General features: G+C 42.0%; 2 protein-coding genes across 3 annotated transcripts; one reads left to right on the top strand and one right to left on the bottom strand.

Annotated features, from left to right (window-relative positions):
- The first annotated feature begins 5,574 nt into the window (after positions 1 to 5,574).
- Positions 5,575 to 10,690, top strand: ankzf1 (ankyrin repeat and zinc finger peptidyl tRNA hydrolase 1). Of its 2 annotated transcripts, none has more exons than XM_079170795.1 (16): positions 5,575 to 5,629; positions 5,983 to 6,114; positions 6,208 to 6,359; positions 6,435 to 6,537; positions 6,610 to 6,821; positions 6,894 to 7,003; positions 7,214 to 7,367; positions 7,841 to 8,063; positions 8,164 to 8,262; positions 8,386 to 8,553; positions 8,680 to 8,808; positions 8,910 to 9,177; positions 9,305 to 9,416; positions 9,500 to 9,667; positions 9,768 to 9,838; positions 9,947 to 10,690. In XM_079170795.1, exons 2-16 carry the CDS (start codon positions 6,009 to 6,011, stop codon positions 10,071 to 10,073), a joined length of 2,202 nt encoding a protein of 733 aa, XP_079026921.1. In that variant the 5' UTR covers positions 5,575 to 5,629; positions 5,983 to 6,008; the 3' UTR covers positions 10,074 to 10,690. The 2 variants fall into 2 exon arrangements, with proteins under 2 accessions (XP_079026921.1, XP_079026922.1); XM_079170796.1 differs by having other exon boundaries at positions 8,389 to 8,553; positions 9,947 to 10,689.
- Positions 10,691 to 10,702: 12 nt separating this feature from the next.
- Positions 10,703 to 14,289, bottom strand: glb1l (galactosidase, beta 1-like). Its single transcript, XM_079170797.1, has 15 exons — positions 14,186 to 14,289; positions 13,962 to 14,112; positions 13,732 to 13,792; positions 13,554 to 13,648; positions 13,294 to 13,474; positions 13,134 to 13,192; positions 12,915 to 13,036; positions 12,665 to 12,705; positions 12,440 to 12,558; positions 12,283 to 12,357; positions 12,106 to 12,195; positions 11,863 to 11,976; positions 11,549 to 11,680; positions 11,004 to 11,231; positions 10,703 to 10,907 (listed from the first exon to the last, which is right to left on the bottom strand). The coding sequence occupies exons 1-15, from the start codon at positions 14,215 to 14,217 to the stop codon at positions 10,713 to 10,715; spliced, it is 1,695 nt and encodes a 564-aa protein (XP_079026923.1). The 5' UTR covers positions 14,218 to 14,289; the 3' UTR covers positions 10,703 to 10,712.
- Between the last annotated feature and the right edge of the window lie 5,024 nt (positions 14,290 to 19,313).

Raw genomic sequence — 19,313 nt, 5'->3', positions numbered from 1 at the left:
GTGCAACATAAATGTGCAAGAACACAGAAATATCTGAACGTGTTGTCTATTTCTACATAGTTGAAACAACAACAACATGATGATAACAACAATAATAAATTGTAACAGAAACAATTTCTATAATCGGAAATACAGTAAAAAAGAATACAAAATATTCTGTGTACATAAAGCTTATGAGCATTGGAATACTGGTGTGACCGTTAAAGTGAAGAGACAAGATGGTCACAGATCAGATATCCAACATGTGGGCCCCCGGCCTTAAAACAGTGACCGTTGTAAAGCCAAACTCTTTAACAGTGCAAAGAATTTGAAAACACACCCACACCCACACCCACACCCACACCCACACAGTTCCAAACATATTAAGATGCTGGAGGGTTTTCATCTCCTGGCTTTTTTTTCCCGTAACCCCGCTTCTTCAGCAGAGCCCTCCATTCTTCAAATGAGTGTCAGACTCTGGACAGTACCAGTTCCCAAAGTACTGAAGGTGTGACGGTGGCTTTCTGTCTTTGTTGCACTTTCTGCAAAGGATCACGTCTGTCTTTTTCACGTACTTTCTCTTGACGGTTCCACTTTGCTCCATCGCCTCTTTTCTTTTCCAGTACTGTTGAGCACTGTAAGGAACAGCTTGACTGGATGTGTGAGTTGAAGGTGGCATAGCTGAAGGTAAACTGGGGTTTGGTTGGAGTTGAAAAACCTGACCCCTGAGGGTCCAGGCACTATAGGAAGCCCCACAGATGGGGAAAAAGAAGGGGAAGGAGACGGGTGGTGCTGGTGCAATGAAAGAAAATCCCTGACTTGATGGAGGAGCCTGGGAGATATCCTGACGTTGCGGTCTCTTCTTGAGTGTTGCTTCTCCCGCAGTGTTTGGTGGCAGGAGGACAAGGTGGGGCTCAGCCAAACTGCCAGAATGCAGAGATGGCCCTTTCTGCAGAGCCGCAGGAAGCTTCTCTGGTCCTGCTAAGGGTGCATCTGGAGCTGGGATACCCTGCTGCAAAAATGTTTTTTTCAAGTGCCCTGCCATGCCTGCTGAACCTGGGAAAACATAAAACAACCAATATTAATAAACAGATTGCAAGCAGCTGAATACCGCTCTGCTCAGCTCTTTTTCCAAGACTGTGGTGACGTGAGCAGCTGAGTTACATAGCTACATGTCTATGTATCAATGTAGATATGAAGGGCTATTCTAAGCGAATGAAAACACTAATACAAAAGTGATAATACACTAATGAAAACATAGTTATGAATGTTACATTTCATTTCTACTAATATATACTTGTAGCATATCCCTCCGAAAGATGGACCGAGACTTGACTGATGATTGTACCATTTATTTCTAAAAACGTTATTGTAAAGGTTACGACTCACAGACGAGAATACTAGGTCATTTTATTTTAGGTCTTGTCATGCTTTATATAACATTACTTTATTGTAAATGAATGATAAAAGAAAAGTAAAATAACAGTGTAATGGCGGACAGTCCCACTTTGTCATTCATCGTGAATGTTCTGAGCTCGAAGACGCCGATTGGTCAATTCTTGGTTGAACCTTGGTTGATTTTTGGTTGATTCTTGGTTGCGATGCGAGCGCCGATTGGCCACAGCGGACACTTCCTGGTTTAGTTGTGGTTACAGGCTGAACGGTGATTGGCTTTCACAACCAAGAATTAGTTCGACTCACGAGCTACATGGAATGGAGCGCCAAAGGTCACTGTGGGTAATTACAGCTCCACTTCAATGACTAGCTTAAAATGAAATGGTTTAATGTTTGGCACAGGTTTTTGGGCAATTTTAGGCTTTGGGTGTCTTAACATCTACCAGGAGGGCTGTTTTCTCTCTACTGAAGCTAAGCTCACCAACAGTTGGCATGCTATGCTGCCCTGCTTGAGATGATCAATTACTATTGCAAAACACACTTGTTATTAAACATTTTCTCAACCAAATAGGTTTCAAAAAGAAAAGAAAAAACTACCGCCCGAACAGGGACTTGAACCCTGGACCCTCAGATTAAAAGTCTGATGCTCTACCGACTGAGCTATCCGGGCTCTGGCATCACCTCCAGAAGTGCTCAATATAAAGCGGTGGAAGTGGAAAGGCCGGACAAGCGTTCGACTCCCGGTACCACAGGTCTATGGGTACATCCAAAGTCTTTAATTGCGTCTTGTAAGGAAACCATGCAAAGACAGAGGAATCGAGGAAATATGTTTTAAGAGAAATGAGACGTCCATTCGTTATAAAGCGTCACATGAAGCGAGGTCTGTTTCTGATGACATCGGTCCCGGATCACAGCCGGATCAGCTGTCACATCGGCTTTAACAGCTGTAGAGACTTTTGACAAATAACTCATCAAACCCCACAATTATCACCCTCACGACTGAATGGAAATGAGGGTAAATTATGTAAAACGTTTTCGTCTCTCTAGCTCTCTCTGACTTTAATTGTATCCATAAAAGTTACTGAGGGAAATAACAGATGAAAAGACCGTTTTTTTATAAATGAAGAAAGCTGTTTGTGGTCCTTTTGTTATTCAGACATATATATAAAACTTGAGTTCAATCTGTCTGTCTTAACTCTGGTATGAAACTCCAGTGATGTTGAGAAAAATCCTATCAGTCGGACCCTGGTGGGAGGGACTAAAACTCAAGGAAAAGACCCAAGTGTGAGGGAAACGTGGACGCAATTAAGAGACTTGGGGTGTACCCTATAAATACTGGCAGAGATTTTAGGAAACACTTTCGTACCAAAAATATGGGCTACATCATGCCTGCTTTTTCTGATCATACATTTCGTTTGCAAAACTGTTCTCCTACGGTAGGTTGATGCTAATGACAACATTACAGCAAGTGTTGGCGTTTGTTACCTCTTTCTCAGAAAACTAAACGTTGTGATTCCCTCGCATAAAATTGCAGGAGCAGATCAGAGAGCTGCAACATGCCATCCAAGAAAACATTCGCAGATTGGCCGAAGTCAGGCAACAAAGACAGCGTGCTGAAGAAGAGATAAATCAATGGTAACGTTACCGGTATTATAGTCCGAGTATTTAGCGTTGGTTTGGATAACTTGAGGAAGTTTGTCTCTCTGGATGGAAATGCGGGAAAAACACGATTTTGTCTCCACCTGTGTCCTCTCTGTGACGTGATTGCATACGTCACTCGGTGGTTATTAGTATGGGTATAAAATCATTGTTCTAGCTTTAAATAACAAACACAGAAAAGCACACTATTGACTATGTTCAGCTTTTTGTCGTATTTGGCCTCCTAAATGTTTCATGTCCTTCAGAAAAAAATCTAAAATGGTATACATTTAAACAGATACCATCTGTGAGAGGAAGTACTTTGCATGACCACACTGAAGTTATACAATTAAACAAATGTAGGCTACATTGGAGCAAAGTTGGACAAAGTTTAGGAGCAGCCAGTAAGAGGAGTAGTGGCATTCGCTCAAGGCTACCACTATCAGCTGTCAAAAAGGGGAGGTTGTACAAATCAAAACTATGCTTAAGCAAAACATGTTGAGACTCTTAACTTTGTAAGTTGTTATCAACAAGTCAAGATGAGTTGCAGGTCTTTAAACTTGATTTTTACATTTGTTAATAGTGTGATAGAAGTGAGTCGCCTGCTCTAGTGCCTCTCTGGTAATATGCAGCATGCTTAACCAAATGTAAAGACACAGCCACATGTCAAATATACCTTTTTTTTCACAACAAACATTTTGACATAACATGGCAGAGAAATAGTCAGAATGACCTACACGAGAAGGAAGTGTTGCTTCCAGGAACGGACCATAGATCCCTTTTACGTGATCAACCTCAGTTGGTGTCCCGACCTGTTACCCAACAGTTTCTAGCTTCACTTAAGGTTGACCAAACAATACTTTTATAGACTATAATCTCATACAGTTATGACTTTGTTCAATTTGTATTTGTCTTATGATTCCTGTTCTCATTTGCAGTACAGTAGAAACTGTGCGGAGAATGGATCTGATGATGGGAAAAGGTAAAGTTGTGAGTAAGTTGGTGCCACTGGGTCCTCTGCTGCAAGAGGAGAAGAGCCTCTCTGAAGAACTGAATGGACACGCCTCTGTCGACAGGTTAATGTGCTGTGTGCATAGAGAGAGTGTGTAACCTTTGCATAAACCAAACTTGTTACCCTATCCAGAATGATTTCACTATATTTATTGTCTTTCAGCAACGAAAGGAATGATTTGCAGGAAATTGGTGAGAGCGTCGCAAACAAAGCGAGAAGCCTTGCTGCTGAAATTCGGGAGGTGGAAAAGCTTCTGGCAGAGGCAAAGGCTCGTAATATGGCTGGTAAGGGGAGCATGGAGCTTACTAAACTTGGATTTGAAATGCAGTGTTTTGTAATCTGCCATCTTTCTTTGCCAACAGCACGTGCTTTGATCCAATCATCAACTAACAAATCAAAGAGAAATCGAAGCAAACCCAAGTGAATCAAACGTGTAACATTTGTTTTAAAGATTACAGGCATGTTTGTTCTCTAATTTTCAATGCATTTGATATTCAAAATGAATTGTGTATATATTTTTTTTTTTTTTAGTTTCACTTAATAAAATGTTTTACTTTATCTTCTTCCAGGAGCACTTGTATTTAATAGCCCAGCAGGATGGCTCTCTGGATATGCATATGAATATTTAGTTTGTTAAAAACAAAAAGCAAGTGGTGGTACTCAACTGTCACAGTGGTGGTCAACCCAAGTAAATGCATGATATTAGTAAGGGGCTTGAATACTGAGAAATACGAATATCCTTCAACTAAAAGGATAATTGGGTCACTGATACACCTGTTTTGTTTGTCTGTCTAACTATTAGTGTTAAAATCTACTTGTGTCTTGTCTTGATTAGTTGGGTTTTACACACAAAATGTGGCCATTGATCAGAACCCCCCCCCCCCCCACACATTCATTTCAGACACGTAATATACAGTATATTTTTGTTGACATTAAATGGTGACATATACATACAAACAGCCCTGTGCATAAACTTATATTGATGACTCTTTTCTCACTGTGCATACAACAAACAATTGTTATTGCTTACAAGAAACGACCACTTTCCTATAGCCTTACTATTTAACAGAAAAGGACAGAACTCGTGCAATAAATAAAAGGTCTATGTCCACCGAGTAAAGGCAGCAGTACCACAGCATAGAAATACTCTGTTACAAGTTGACGTCCTGCATTGAAACTAACAAAAGGCATCAAATTATACTTAAACTACCAAAAGTAAAGCAGTCATCGTGCAGAATTGCCCATTTCAGAATTACTGGAATGTAATTAATGACGCATTCTGTGTACAGAATGGGGGTAAATAAAATTTCTTTTAATTTTTTGGCATTGATAAAAATCTGTAAAGTAACAAACGATCAAATAAATGTAATGGAGTAGAAATGTCTGCTTAAAAATGTAGGAGAGTAATGAATACTAAAGTAAAGTACAAGCACGGTAAAACGGTAGCTTTCTTACAGAGTAAATGTACTTAGTTACTTTCCGCCGCTGCAGACCATAGACTGCCTTCTCATTGACGTGTTATTGCCACTTCCGGGCTTCCGTAGGTTTGTCATGGTGAAGCGAGGCAACGCAACGTTAGCACTACTTTTCGAAACATATTTTATGGTAAGTTGTTTGCTATTTTTAAGTTAGCTAATTGTAACTTACACTAGCTGTAATATACTAAATTACCTTTTAGAAAAAGGTAGACAGCACACTTTTGTAAAGAAGATAATGGTTATTAGTCACTACTACGTGTGGCGTTCAAAGAGCATGTTAATGTTACATCAGCTGAGATAACGTTAGCTTCCACAATAGGTTAAAAATGGGTTATAAGCTGTCGCCATCTCATGACAACGATGTTGTAAGAGCTAAACTAAGCTGTTAACTGCAGGCTAGTAGTTAATTATTGTGGCAATATCCGAAACGTATTGTTTTGGATAACAGTACGGTGGGTTTCTCTACTTGTTATGTCTTAGCTTGGCAGGTCGATGAGGTCCACAACATGACGACTGGTGCCGAGTACCGATCCATCTTTCATCTGTCCCCAAATGACGAGGCTCTGATCGGACTGAGAGAAGTGAATTCCAACACTTACCCAGCCTCACACGGTGTGTATGAATTAATTGTAGCTTTTTGGTTTCTGTAGTAAAGACGGTCATTTTCTGTCTATTTGAAGCTGACCTCAATTGCCTCCCTCACAGAGTTGGAAGACAAATCCCCAGAGGATGACAGACAGCGGGAGTCCAGCCTGGTCAGAGACGACAGAGAGCGGGAGTCCAGCCTGGTCAGAGAGGTGTCGGACAAGATGGTCTGCTCGGCCTGCAAATGTCCCTTTATCAGTCGTGAGGAACAGGTGAGAACACAACAAACTTCTGTTAATGCACTGGAGACTGTACATGACATTACATTGTCTTTTTATATATCTCAGATGGAGCACTACAAGCTTGACTGGCATCGCTTCAACTTGAGACTCAAGATTTCGGCGATGCCACCAGTCACAGCTGAGGAATTTGAACGGAAGACTGGAGCAGGTGAGGAAACCGGAGTCCCACGCCTAAACGAGAGCGACCATATAGTTTGTAACACGTGTTCTTGCTTTACAGGAGACGTGTCGAGCATCTCGGGCTCCGAGTCGGATTCAGGGGAAGAAGACTCGGATAGCGAGGGCGGAGGAACAAGCAGCAATGTCACCGGCACCGATAACGAGAGCTCAGTTGAGACCAGTCTATTTACCGTCCGGCATCCCAACAAGGTGGTTTTCCAGAACTCGGCCGGACAATATCTGTCAGTGTACCGCTGCATTCTACGGGGACAGGTGAGGCTCAGCAGGTACAGTACGGTGCGGTGTGTGAGATGTGTATGCTAACAGGCATTTTACTTATTTCAGTCAGGTGATGAGCAAGAAGCGGGATCCTTCCTGAGAGCCATGAGTATGAAGACTGTGTGGGTCATTCTCATGACGGGTGGAGGCCACTTTGCTGGCGCTGTGTTCCACGGGTGAGTGTGAGGGAACCGTGTTTTTGGTTTGTTTGCTTTCAGGACCTTAGATTACACGTTATGGCTGGAATTATAAGTGGTAAAAGAAGAGTTATCACTAACATGAAAACCTGGTCAATAACTAACTAACTTTTGGCTAAACAGTATATACAGTTGTGTTTGTGTACTAATAGGTTGTGAATGGTCTTAACACAATGTGTTGAATTACAGAAAAGAAGTCCTTCAGCACAAGACCTTCCACCGGTACACGGTGCGAGCGAAGCGCGGCACCGCGCAAGGACTCAGAGACTCGCAGAACCGCAGTCACGCGCCGAAGTCTGCAGGAGCTGCTCTGAGGCGATACAATGAGGCGGCGCTAGTCAAGGCAAGGTTATAGTTCATTTAACAGCCGCTGTCATTTCTTCCCTCACAATGATAGTTTACTTTTGCTTTCTGCTGACTTCCATTATTTTTTCTCTAGTACCAAATAAGTTTCTGTTAGTGTATCCATCCTCCAGGTCATTTCGTTTACTTATGCGAGTGCGCCGAGGTGCTGCTCATTCACAAAAACAGTTTGCTCTCTGTGTAAAGGTCACTTATTCCAAAAGGAACATTGGATTGTCAGAAGACAACTCCCAAAAATGGCCAGCAACAATGTTTCTCATTTAACACATATTGCTCCTTTTTATGATCGTTCAACACTTTAATTAAATTTAGAAAATCAACCCATGAAACATGTTTTGATGTAATCCATTCTTAGGAGTTTTCTTTTCTGCAGCGTATTCTACAACTCAATTATAAGGTCAGGTAGCAACTTCTCCATGTGCACACACAAACCCTCGTGTAACATTTTTGCAGGACATCCAGGATCTTCTGGTCAGCTGGGCGGAACACTTGAAGGAAGCCTCTGCGATATTTGTACGAGCTCCCAGCTACAATAAGAGCATCTTTTTTGGTGGCCGTGCAGCTCCGTTTGAGAAAAAAGACCCCAGGATCCACACGCTCCCCTTTCCCACGCGCAGGGCGACCTTTCGGGAGGCAAAGAGGGCACATGAGTTGCTTTCCACCGTCCGTGTTTACGGTAAGCTGAATTATACATCCATGGAATAATGACATGTTATCTGCTCATTGTCGTACAGCTAGGGTATAATCAATACGGTGTGCAAAATATCTCGCTGCAGGGAAAGACACGGACATGTCTGCAGTCTTTGCTCCATCTAAGAAGGCCTGGAAAAAAAGGATCAAACCCACAGCACAAATAAATACAGATGAAGAGAAAGGTGAGCTGAAGAGGTGAACTCAGTGTGTACACTACGGGCTTACATTCTATTGAGCTCAATGTGGGTCAACTATTGACTGTGAATTTTGGTATTTCAGCACACTTTCTTTCTTTTTGGCATCAGCAGATGAAAACCACGATAGCTCTGGTGAAGAAGAGGGTGGAGACATCCAGCTGGAGATGGTGGAGCTGACAATAGGAACTCTGGACCTCAGGGAGTCTGAAATCTATCCCCCCAGGCAAAGGAGAAGACGGAGGAGAAAGAGGGAGGAATCCAAACTGCAGAACGAGGGTAGGTCTGGTCCAGCGTGTTGCCACATTGGTGGCTATAGCTACATTACAGAACCCCAAGGAATGCTTATTTATCACGTAAAGGTTCTGCAAGATTTATGAAATTTCACATCCATGTGTGACACAGAATTGAGTCACACAGAAGCAGACAATCAAGAAGAAGTGCTAGAGGCTGCACCAGCAGAAGATGCCCCTCTAGAGACCCAATCCAAGCACAAGAGGAAGAGGAAAGCACAGAGCAAGAAGCAACTAGAAGGTGAGTAAGTGCTTCTTTCTCACTATTCATCATGTTGCACCTGTTGCTCAATCTTGCCACCTGTTTTAAGATACTTATTATTTAGCTTTCTGCGTCTATAGAAAGTGTTGATGAGTCATCAGAGTATGGCCTGAGGGATGAAGTGTTCACAGCCTGTAAGGTTGGGGATGTGGAATTTCTACGTGGGCTCCTTCAGCCCCCCGGAGAAACGCCACAGAGTGGAGACCCTTCTGATGTGCCAAGTCCTCTAACGCTCCTCAATCAGCCCGTAGACTCGTCGGGGTTCACTTTGCTGCATGTTGCCTCAGCTGCTGCACAGAAGGCCGTGGTCAGGCTGCTCCTGGATGCAGGAGCTGACCCAGCCTGCAGGTATAGAAATTATATTTTCAAGCGTAGTAAAGGTTAAAACTTCAGTGAGAAAGTCCGCAGCAATTGTAGTGAACGCAGTGATTCTATACCCGGTCTTAAACGTTACTTGTGAAATATTCCTTTACAGGGGTAACAAAGGGCAGACGCCATATCTTGTCTGCCCTGACAAAGACACAAGGAATGTCTTTCGTAAATACATGGGCGAGAATCCGGACAAATATGACTACGTCAAGGCCCAGGTAAGAATGTGCAGTCTAACTCTTACATGCGTGCCATTAAATACAAGCAGAGCACTCATTCTTTACAACCTGTGCACCTCTAGGTCCCTGGGCCCCTAACGGCAGAGATTGAATCCAAAAAGACGGAGAAGAAAAAGGCACAAAAGGCAGTAAAAAAACAGCGCGAGAAAGAGCAGAGGGAGGAGAAGAGGAAACAAGAGTCAGAGGTAGAGGAAAAGAAGAGGTTTGCATCTCTGACTGATCGTGAAAAGGTGAGTTAACGTGTATTTAATCTCTGATATTCAGGTTATGTTCTTTTTTCTTTTTTTTAAACATCTTAAAAATGTTAACTGTTTTCTTTTTTTGTTAAAGAGAGCTCTGGCAGCAGAGCGGAGGCTAGCAGTGCAAGTATCTGCAGCAGGAGATGGCCTATCTAATGTCAAGTACGTCCCAAAGAGCCGTCCTCTCATTGAGCTTCGTCATAATGTAACGTAGGACTTTGCATTAGGAAATAATGTAAACAAATATTACAATGAGCTCTTTGTCTCCAGGAGGTGCTGGTCGTGTGGAGAGTCTCTGCTCGGGAAGATCCCATTTGAGTACCTGGAGTATTCGTTCTGCTCCACTCCCTGTGTCCAAGCACATCGAAAAGCCCACGCTCTTCCAGGAAAGACCTAACGGCCATTTCAATTAGGAGTCAACCAAAAAAGTGTGAGTTTAACAAAATGAAATCTTATTTAAAGAAGAGAAGGAAAAAACAAAAAACAGGTGGCAAGTTTCTGTCTTCCCTTTTCAGATTATGATTTCATAATGCTTTAATAAACAACTGAGAATGATGAAAGAAAAGAAAATCATCTTTGGCTGGAAGGAAGCTCCCTCATTAAAACTAAAGTGAGATTTGACAGCCTTGATAGAGATCGCTGTGTCTTGCCAATGTGCTAGTTTAATTTTCAACTCAAAACATGGATTTGAGATTTCATTTTTTATCACATCAGATGATCTCAAGACAACTGGGAGAACAAACCGTATTAAACATGATAAATGTATAATTTATTCACAGTATCTGAAACTATGGAAATGGTAAATAAGCAAATGCAATAAAAAAAAAAAAACTAATACTGTTATGTCATTGTCATTTTTACCACAGGCGTCGGTGTATGTTGAACATCCTCTTTGAATCACTGTTTGACTGATTGGCTGCTGTTTTAAAGCAGTGGCCATTGGATTGCTATGATTATGAATTCAGTCAAACTTGCTTTAGTCAGATGTTGGAATGTAGCATTCCTTCAGCTGCATGTTGCGCTCCATTAAGACTTTTCAGCAGTTGACATTAAGCTGAGGCCGGTCCGTGAAAAGAGCCCGTAGGTGTGCTGGGGCCCGCTCCAGCTCGAGCACTGTGATGTTGTTGGGTAGGGTGGTGCTGAGCAGGGGTCCAGGGATATAAAGAGTCTTTTGAGGGCCCCTTGCTGGCCAGAAACGTCCCAGATTCACACCATTAATCCAAACTTGACCCTGATATAAAAAAGGACAACATTATTTTTTGCCTGGAATCCTGAGGTAAACCCACAAGGAATAAACACCCACCATTCAAAAAACATTCAACATTACCTTTGTCCATTCACTGAGCTTGAGGAAGGTGTCCCAGGCCAGGCCGTTGGGCTGTAAGGTCCCCATGTACATGACTGGTCCGACTGATGGGTCTCTTTGAGGGACGGGGAAGGACGTTTGACTGTCTGAATGAGGCCATCCTCCAGCGATTGCTCCATCAATGTCCAGAGGGTAGATGTTCCAGCCAGTCAGCACATCTCTACCCAGGATCAAGTTGCTCAAGAGGCCCTGAAGTTCATGCATTCTGTTTAATAGTGTATACTTTGTGTAGGTAGGTCAGGTTAAACACAGGAACTATCAACAATAGGAATAGTCTTCATTTTTCATAAATGTTTTAGGGTTTGTGGTTTGTCAGGAATGTCCCTGGTAATATTGTTTGTGTACACCCCATCATATGAAACTTAATTTAAGATTGATTTAGCAGTAATTGGATTCAGACACACAGCAGTGAGGTTCGCAGAACTCTAAACAATGGGGCGTTAAAGAAGTGATTGTGTGTGCAGGCAAGCATGCAGTTTGCTGTCTACAGGACTTTGTTCTCTTGCCTTGTGGTCATTGATCTTGCTGCCAAAGTTCACCCTGCCCATGTTCTCCACGAGGATGTCCAAAGTGTCCCCCTGCTGTCCAGTTACGTTCATCACCAGCACAGTGTCTCTCTCCAACAGACCCTGGAAAACCTGTTCACACAGACACACACTCAATGAGCATGGACATTAAAAAAAAAAGATGGAAGAATTGGATTTTTCACACCTGACATTTTAAAAACAATCATGCCTGTTTTCAACCTGTGATGTTTTCCCTATACCTGACCTGACGGATCTGATTGGCTAGACAACAAAAGTTCATTGTGAAGGCTTACCCCATTGACGGACACATATGCACGGTCATGAACCCCATTCAGCGGAGAGATAAGTGGCGTAGGCTCTGAGAGGTCCCGGGGCAACGTGGTCCGATAAAGCATGTATCCATAGTACTGCACACAATAGACATGACAGGTTGCAGACACAACAGTCTAGAAGTTCTCCACGTTTCAAGAGGTTTAATGCCACTACAACACTAGTCCCCTCCCCTGTTGTTTGCCTTTTGGACATGCACACTATACCTGTTTCATCTCTTCAAACGTCAGAGGATACTGGGATTTCACTGGGCCGAGGGGTGAGAGCGTGTTCAACAGGCTGCTGACGTTGCCAACCTGAAAAAAAAGTGTCCATTATTGGCATCGGTCACAACCTCCATCTCTTTATAATTTTTAACACGTCAAAAGCTGAGATTATTTTACCTTTTTCAGGATCACAAAGCCATAGGCAAATTTGGGAGTTGCTGGTGGCATGGGGCCAGAGGGAATATCTCTAAACTGTAGAGAAAACAGCGATGCGTTAATCATATCTTCGACATATGAACAAGTGTAATCGGGACCTCAGTTAAATCGATGCTACCTGCTTAATGACGTCTCTGATGGCCAACAGCTTCTCGGTGGGGTCTCCTGCCTCAGACAGCGGGGCGTCGTAATCATAACTAGTCACTACTGAGCGGAACCTGGTGTCATGATCGGCACCTTCGGGGGAGTTACAAAGGGACGAATGAACCACAAGCTGAGCTTTTATCTTTATCTAAAATCGTGTGAACAACTGAGGTACTGATTATGAAACCAATGACTTTACCGTTCCAGTAGCCAAAGTTAGTGCCTCCTTCAAACATGTACCTGAGAGGAGAGAGAGAAGGAATGTGTTACCTAGTGTGGGAAACTTACTGTTCATCACACAGAAAGGTGCAGGAGCAGTTTCATCTCAAACTGTCGGGTTGATGCATCCTACAGAAAAGGCTGGCAATATTCTACATTCATGGGATTTGTTAATAAGAAAATCTAGAACAATGCCAGGATATTTTTTGCGAGTGTTTAGGGAGACATACATGTTGACGTTGGCCCCCATGATTAGCATTTCTTGTAGCACTCTGCTGACCTTCTGAGCATCAACCACAGCATGCTGATCTCCCCAGTGGTCCAACCAGCCAGTGTAGAACTCTGAGTTCACCTGTAACATCATTTTAAAACATGTAACCATCGTATGCTTGGTTTGAGGAGTCAGTAATAACTGCATCTTTAGATAAGTGAATTACTATACAACTAACCAGGGGCCCTCGAGGTTCAAACCGTCTTTGCCGGCTGAAGGCTTTGGCTATGTTGGTGTCTGTGTGAGGGGATAAATTGTAGAAATTGCAACTTTCCGTATAAATAACATAAAGTACAGGGTGCTTGCTATCTTGTTAATCATTTTCATCAAATACCAACCTGTGCCAAAGTCCACTGTGGCATATAATCCCTCCAGAGTCCCGCATTTCATTTCCTTGTCTGTGTTTCCATCAGTGGTGAACAGGACCGTGTCTTCCCCCAGAAAGAAGTGGAACAGAGTCCGCAGGTGACGCATGTAGTTGTAGTCGCAAGCGAAGTAACTTCCATATTCATTCTCCACCTGTGGCCAAAGAAGATGCATACTTAAAACCAATATTATGATACTAATTCATACAAAACGTAACCACTTCCTGCTCTACCTGGACGGTGATGATGTTGCCCCCGTTGATATAGAGCCACGGCTTCATTTTGGGCAGAAGAACAGCAAGCCAGTCGCTGACTGCCTGGAGATAATCTGGAGCAGAGGAAAACAAATCGATGGCATGTTGGTATAAAAACAAAAAACAAAGACACATACAGTAGGTGCAGTAGTCATACCTGTGTCAGCTGAGCGAAGTAGGATGTTTGGTTTCTGAAGCAGCCACGCTGGCAATCCGCCCTGGGTAGAAAGACCAAACATCACTGAAAGAATGCAGCAAATAAAAAATACTCTTTTCTCAATTTCCACATTGTCATTCTTGGTTTAAGACACTTTTCCTGATAATGTATCACTTATTGTGCTTCAGGCTTTGATGTTACTACAAATGTTCAAAAGCTCAATGTCTCACCATTTCCCACTCTGCACAGATGTACGGTCCGGGACGCAGAATGACCAGAAGACCTGTCTGATTGGCCAGATCCAAAAAATGCTCCAGATCTCGGTCCCCTTTGAAGTTTTGGACCCCCTGCACCGCTTCATGGAAGTTCCAAGGCACATATCTGTGTGGAAGCGGAATACATACTGTAAAGAAAGAGCATACCCAACGCGAAATATTCAATGTGTTGAACTTACACTTCGATAGCATTGAGTCCAGTCATGTACATCTTTACGAGACGGTCCTTCCAGTAGTACTGTGGGATTCTGGAGTAGTGAATACTGCCTGAGATGTACCGAAAAGGCTTCCCATCTTTGAGGAAACAGTTGTTTTTGTAGTCTATAGAGAATGACCTTTCTCCAGAGACCTGCAAGAGATGGCATAGTATCTAGTAAGGTGTGTCTTAAAAAAAGCTGGAAGTTTGTATTGACACTGTAATCTCTATTAGATACAATCAGTGGTGTACAAATGTAACATTTTGAGACACTTGTTGTTCACGTAGTATGACGATAGTCGTTCCATTTTATTGTATTATATACTTCTACTCAACTACATTTTGGAGGTAAATATTTACTACATCTATTTTGAAGCTTTAGTCATAACTTACTTTCCAGATTTAGATTATTAATACAAAATATAAAATTAACTAATAAATCATGATATATTATTGTAGGTTAAGTTACACAGCTGAAAATACATTATTTTAAATTAGCCCTTCACCTTGACCAGCTGTGACATGTCAATGTAATCCAAATATATGGTAATGCACTTACTTGAGTAAGAGTTGCAGGAATTTTACTTGTACACTCTGGTATTTCTGTTTGATTACAATAAATACAATATATACATTATCTGAGTACTGCACTGCATACAGTATGGTATGTATTGAATTCAAATAGTGTTTCCCCTTTATAAAACCAAGATTAAATGGAAAACTGTTTCTACTTTAACTGTTATAAAAGGTTCCAGGAACTACGGAGCTGTGGGTAGTCAGGTGACTTTTTCTATAATTAATGTACCCTCAGTCAACTTTTAGTTTCTTTCTTACCAAGTTTCCACTGACGGATAAACAAGCGAGGTTCACTGCAACGAAGAGTAAGAGACCAGCAGCCATGTCCGCTGCCTTCCTGCGATGACCTCACCTTACACTAGTGCATCACTAATAAGCATAATGAGAGTACTATTTCATGTCTGTTATTGCTGTTGTGCTGCATCCAGTGGTCCGTTAGCAGCGGGTGAAGAATCATCGTCAACGTCACTGCCTGTAAAGCATTGTCACGTGGTTATCACTGGGCATCCGCAGGGTCCTAAAGACCAACCAGTTCACCTCCAGCCTTGTCCTGGCTGCTTGTAAACGTTTCTACTGCTCTGCGAGGTTGACCACATTCAAGATATTAGTTTCATAGACAGTCCTCTGTTTGGTATTTTGGGAATGAATAACAAAGATGTGTATGGAAGCCCGTTTCCGCCACTGTGACGAAAAAAACATCCTGTAAGTCATTATAATGAGACATTTAGCATCTCATAATTATGAGATACTAAGTCCTATTACTGTTTCATAATTATGATTTTAGTATCTCATAATTATGACTTAGCACCTCGTAATTATTAAAGAGATACTGAGTCATAAATATGAGATGCTAAGTCCTTATTTTAAGAAAGTTTCTCATTATATTGACTTGGAGGAGCTTTATTTTGTCATCACAGTGGTGGAAATGGGCTTCCATAGAAATGTTAGTGTTCAATTCACTTTAAAAATAATACAAATAATTTGAGTTAAAACTACAAAAATAATGTGTTCACGCTAAACTGTTCATCCTATGAGAAAAGATTACTAGATTAAGTGACATATTAATACTCATGCATATGTTCAGCATGGTAAAGAAATAGTTTAAAGCTGGATGGAGTATCCATGTCAACAACCCAAGTTAAATAATGATAAAATGAATGAATTAAATCAAATTAAAGTAGGTAACTGTGTGGGGTAAGGAAAAAGCAGAGAGCCAACAAGTGATGCTGTCACAACATGCTATGCATTATGTAGGTTTAGAACAATTCCATTGTGTTTGGCATAGCAAGATAACAAAGCAGCCAGTTCAGGAATGGTTTTGCTTTATCATACCTGCAGCACATGGCTCTTCCCCGTCCTTCTCTTCATGTTGTTTGAATAATGGTTAAATGTCAACCCTTCATCATAAAGCTCACATATTTATTCAAAGGTTCAAGGCACTTATAATAACAGAACTCTGCGACACTTCAATTTCGTGATGAGTTGGTAATGTTTCTTTCTAATGATTCAAGTACATTTGCAGTTAGACTTCTGATAACAATTAAATGTGTAATAACGTCACATGCTTATATACATCACTAGATGGCGCTTCAATACCTAAATGAGAACTGAAGTGAGCTGATGATTGAGATGAGACAATTACATTGTTTCTTAAGAAGATTTGTGCTTTTATATTAGGCTTTATTTTCTAAATGCTTTTTTGTTGTACCTAAAAATATGAATATAAAAAACAAGCATGATTTATGTCTATATGCTATTAATTCATTAGCATTGATCTGTAAGCAGTCAAACTGTCTTTTCTACTTTACCTCATTGGTCTTGAATGCATCTATTGTGCCTGTTTAATTGCATTTTTCCAGCAAAAAAAAAAAAGGTGTCTTGTCACTACATCTGTTGCAGTCATTTGTGTCCAAGAGTCCCGACGGTGCATGCACATCATTCTGGTTCTAGAAAGCTCCTAATTGGTAGTGAAGTGGCTGAATAGCAACCACAGTTTATCTCTGTCATGTAAACACAAAGCAGTTGATCTTGCTCATTTGGGTTAATAATGACTGTATCAGCCTGCTGGCCTGTCATTGTGGTCATATGTACACACACATACTTTTCCCAATGTGTTTACTCTTTTTCCAGTCCCACCCCCTCAACAGTGATGATCGTCCATACAGCAATCTCATTTCCTTCACCGTCTCATTATTTGCCAATCTCCACTTTAGGAAGACTGAAAGGGTGGGTGCTCCCAATTGCTAATGACAACTGATCTCAACTGCAGATTGGACAAATGCTATGGCTCTTTGGCTCATTAGCCCACTGTCAGACGCAGTTAATTGTCCTGGGAATGAGAGGATGAACGACATACACAGGCTTGTAATTTGGTTATGAGCATGGCGGTGCCCGAGGATAGCTTTTCCGTATCCCATCTTTGAAGCCCCTGAGCTTGTGGAAAATGGATGTTCAAACCACAAAACCCAAGTGAATAATGCACTGAGGAAAACACCACTTACTGAAATACTACAGCTAGACTGGAAGTCGAAAGGAAGTGACTGAGACTAATACAAACACCACAGAGACAACTTAACTCTCATTGCTGCCGTCACAGACACTGTGAGATAAGTTCAAGTTGCATTTACTACATTTATATGGTTTCAAAAACTTCTTATTTGACTTGCAAAACACTGTAGTTAGCCTTTCAGTCACTGTGTAAAGGTACAGACCAGGCTTGCCTACAGTACTTGGAGAGGCCTGTTCCTAATGTGATGGGAGACACAGAAAAACACTCACCCCAGGGTCGGGCGTCACCTCAATGATGTCATCTCCCCAGAGTCTGTAATTAGATTGAAGAACCCCCCCCCATGCCCCACCAACCCCTCAAAATAGCCCTCTTTGTTGTTTGTGATGGAAGCAGGTGTATTCAGATCCCCCACCCCCCACATACCTCTACCTCTCAGAAATACAGATTTCTTTGTTTGGAACTGCTGATGTCAAAGGCGCACTCTATCAAAAGGACCGTTTACTTGTCATGAGGAGTAAATGGTTAATGGACTGTACTTGCATAGAGCTTTTCTAGTCTTTCCGACCACTCAAAGCGCTTTCACACTACTTGTCATCATTCACCCATTTACACACTGATGGCAGGGGCTAAGTGACACCTGTCTATCAGATTCATACACTGCTACGGGAGCAATTTGGGGGTTAAGTGTCTTGGTACCGCTCTCACACATCGATGGTGGCAGAGATGCAATGCAAGGTGCTCACCGGGCCATCGGGGCAAAGCCCGATGACACTTTGACGACATGTGGACAAGAGGAGCTGGTAATTCAACCATCAACCTGCTGGTTAATGGACAACCTGTTCCACCTCCTGAGTTTGACTTTGTCAAGTCTAGAACTATAAGCCTGATCTAGGTTGATTCTACAGTTGATTCAAGACTAAGATATGATCAGCTTATAGAATATGATGCATTTGTTGACTGACCTTCCCAATATAAACTAATTTAACTCAACCATTACCAGCAACAAATATTAAAATGCTGCACACACAGTAACTCAGCAGTAATAATAATAATTCTAAATTATAATATAACAGACACTATGGTGTGGTAACATTGTGAAGGCTCTCAATACATCCTCTATACATACAACCTCTACATGGCCTGTAGAGAGACGCATTTACCTGTGAAACACCAATGTCTTGTCTTTGCCAATCCTGAAGAAATAAATTAAATTTCATTGATTAGTGATGTAGTAGTTGAGGGGCAATCCTCCGTGATTCACACAGTTGAATCACATGACATGAGACAGTGCTGCAGAATTCCCCACCGTTCTCCATATCAGTCCCGAGCTCAGGATACACTGAGGAATGTACCCTGTCTGTTTTCTCAGGCTCTGAATGGCCAGTGAGTCACTGCTGGGCTCACTCATGCTGATACTACGGACGTTGAGAGAAAATTGCTCTGAGAAACTAAACAATAAACAATAACATCCCGGCAACATGACAAAGGCCCAGTGGCGTGTTTGCATTTTACAACAGATTTAACTCAGCATGCAGTTGTCTGCATCCGTGGCTTCATTTTCCAGTTTTTCTTAAAGCAGTTAATCCACAATATAGGAACCGATATAGGGAGTAGAATGCAATCTTACTGTGGGAGCACTGACATGTGAAGCTCTAGAAACAAACAGGAAGTTGACAGTGCGGGGGAGCATGGGAAGTGTGTGAGCTGGGCCCCATTCCTCAGCCTCGAGGAAGGTACGGTATGTGTTTGGGGTGCAAGCACGTCTGAGGAGGAATGTTTGTGGTGAGACATGTGAAATCCTGCTCCCTGCTGTCAAAGCTGATGGAGAGGCTTATTAGGCAAAATTAGTCGCAGCGATGAACATCTTTCATTGGTTCTTTCCCCTCCTTGTCTCCTTGTCATATGTTCTGTATCTGTCAATCCATAAGCTTTCTCAGTTTATTTATTTTTAGCCATACTAGCAGCAGCGCTCTATGGAAACGTGTGTTAGTTGGTCTACTACTTTGGTTCGGACTGACACATCTAT

This window comes from Pholis gunnellus (genome assembly GCF_910591455.1).
Source record: "Pholis gunnellus genome assembly, chromosome: 12".
NCBI lineage: Eukaryota > Metazoa > Chordata > Actinopteri > Perciformes > Pholidae > Pholis > Pholis gunnellus.
This window is presented reverse-complemented; position numbering and strand designations above follow the sequence as displayed.

Excerpts from the sequence above, each read along its gene's own strand:
- ankzf1 (XM_079170795.1), top strand. The coding sequence starts at position 6,009 with ATGACGACTGGTGCCGAGTACCGATCCATCTTTCATCTGTCCCCAAAT. Across the intron at positions 6,538-6,609 it reads TGAACGGAAGACTGGAGCAG|GAGACGTGTCGAGCATCTCG; the intron begins GTGAGGAAACCG and ends CTTGCTTTACAG. Across the intron at positions 9,178-9,304 it reads GGAGCTGACCCAGCCTGCAG|GGGTAACAAAGGGCAGACGC; the intron begins GTATAGAAATTA and ends ATTCCTTTACAG.
- glb1l (XM_079170797.1), bottom strand. The coding sequence starts at position 14,217 with ATGTACATGACTGGACTCAATGCTATCGAAGT. Across the intron at positions 12,358-12,439 it reads TCAGAGACGTCATTAAGCAG|TTTAGAGATATTCCCTCTGG; the intron begins GTAGCATCGATT and ends TTTTCTCTACAG. Across the intron at positions 11,977-12,105 it reads CGTTTGAAGAGATGAAACAG|TACTATGGATACATGCTTTA; the intron begins GTATAGTGTGCA and ends TATTGTGTGCAG.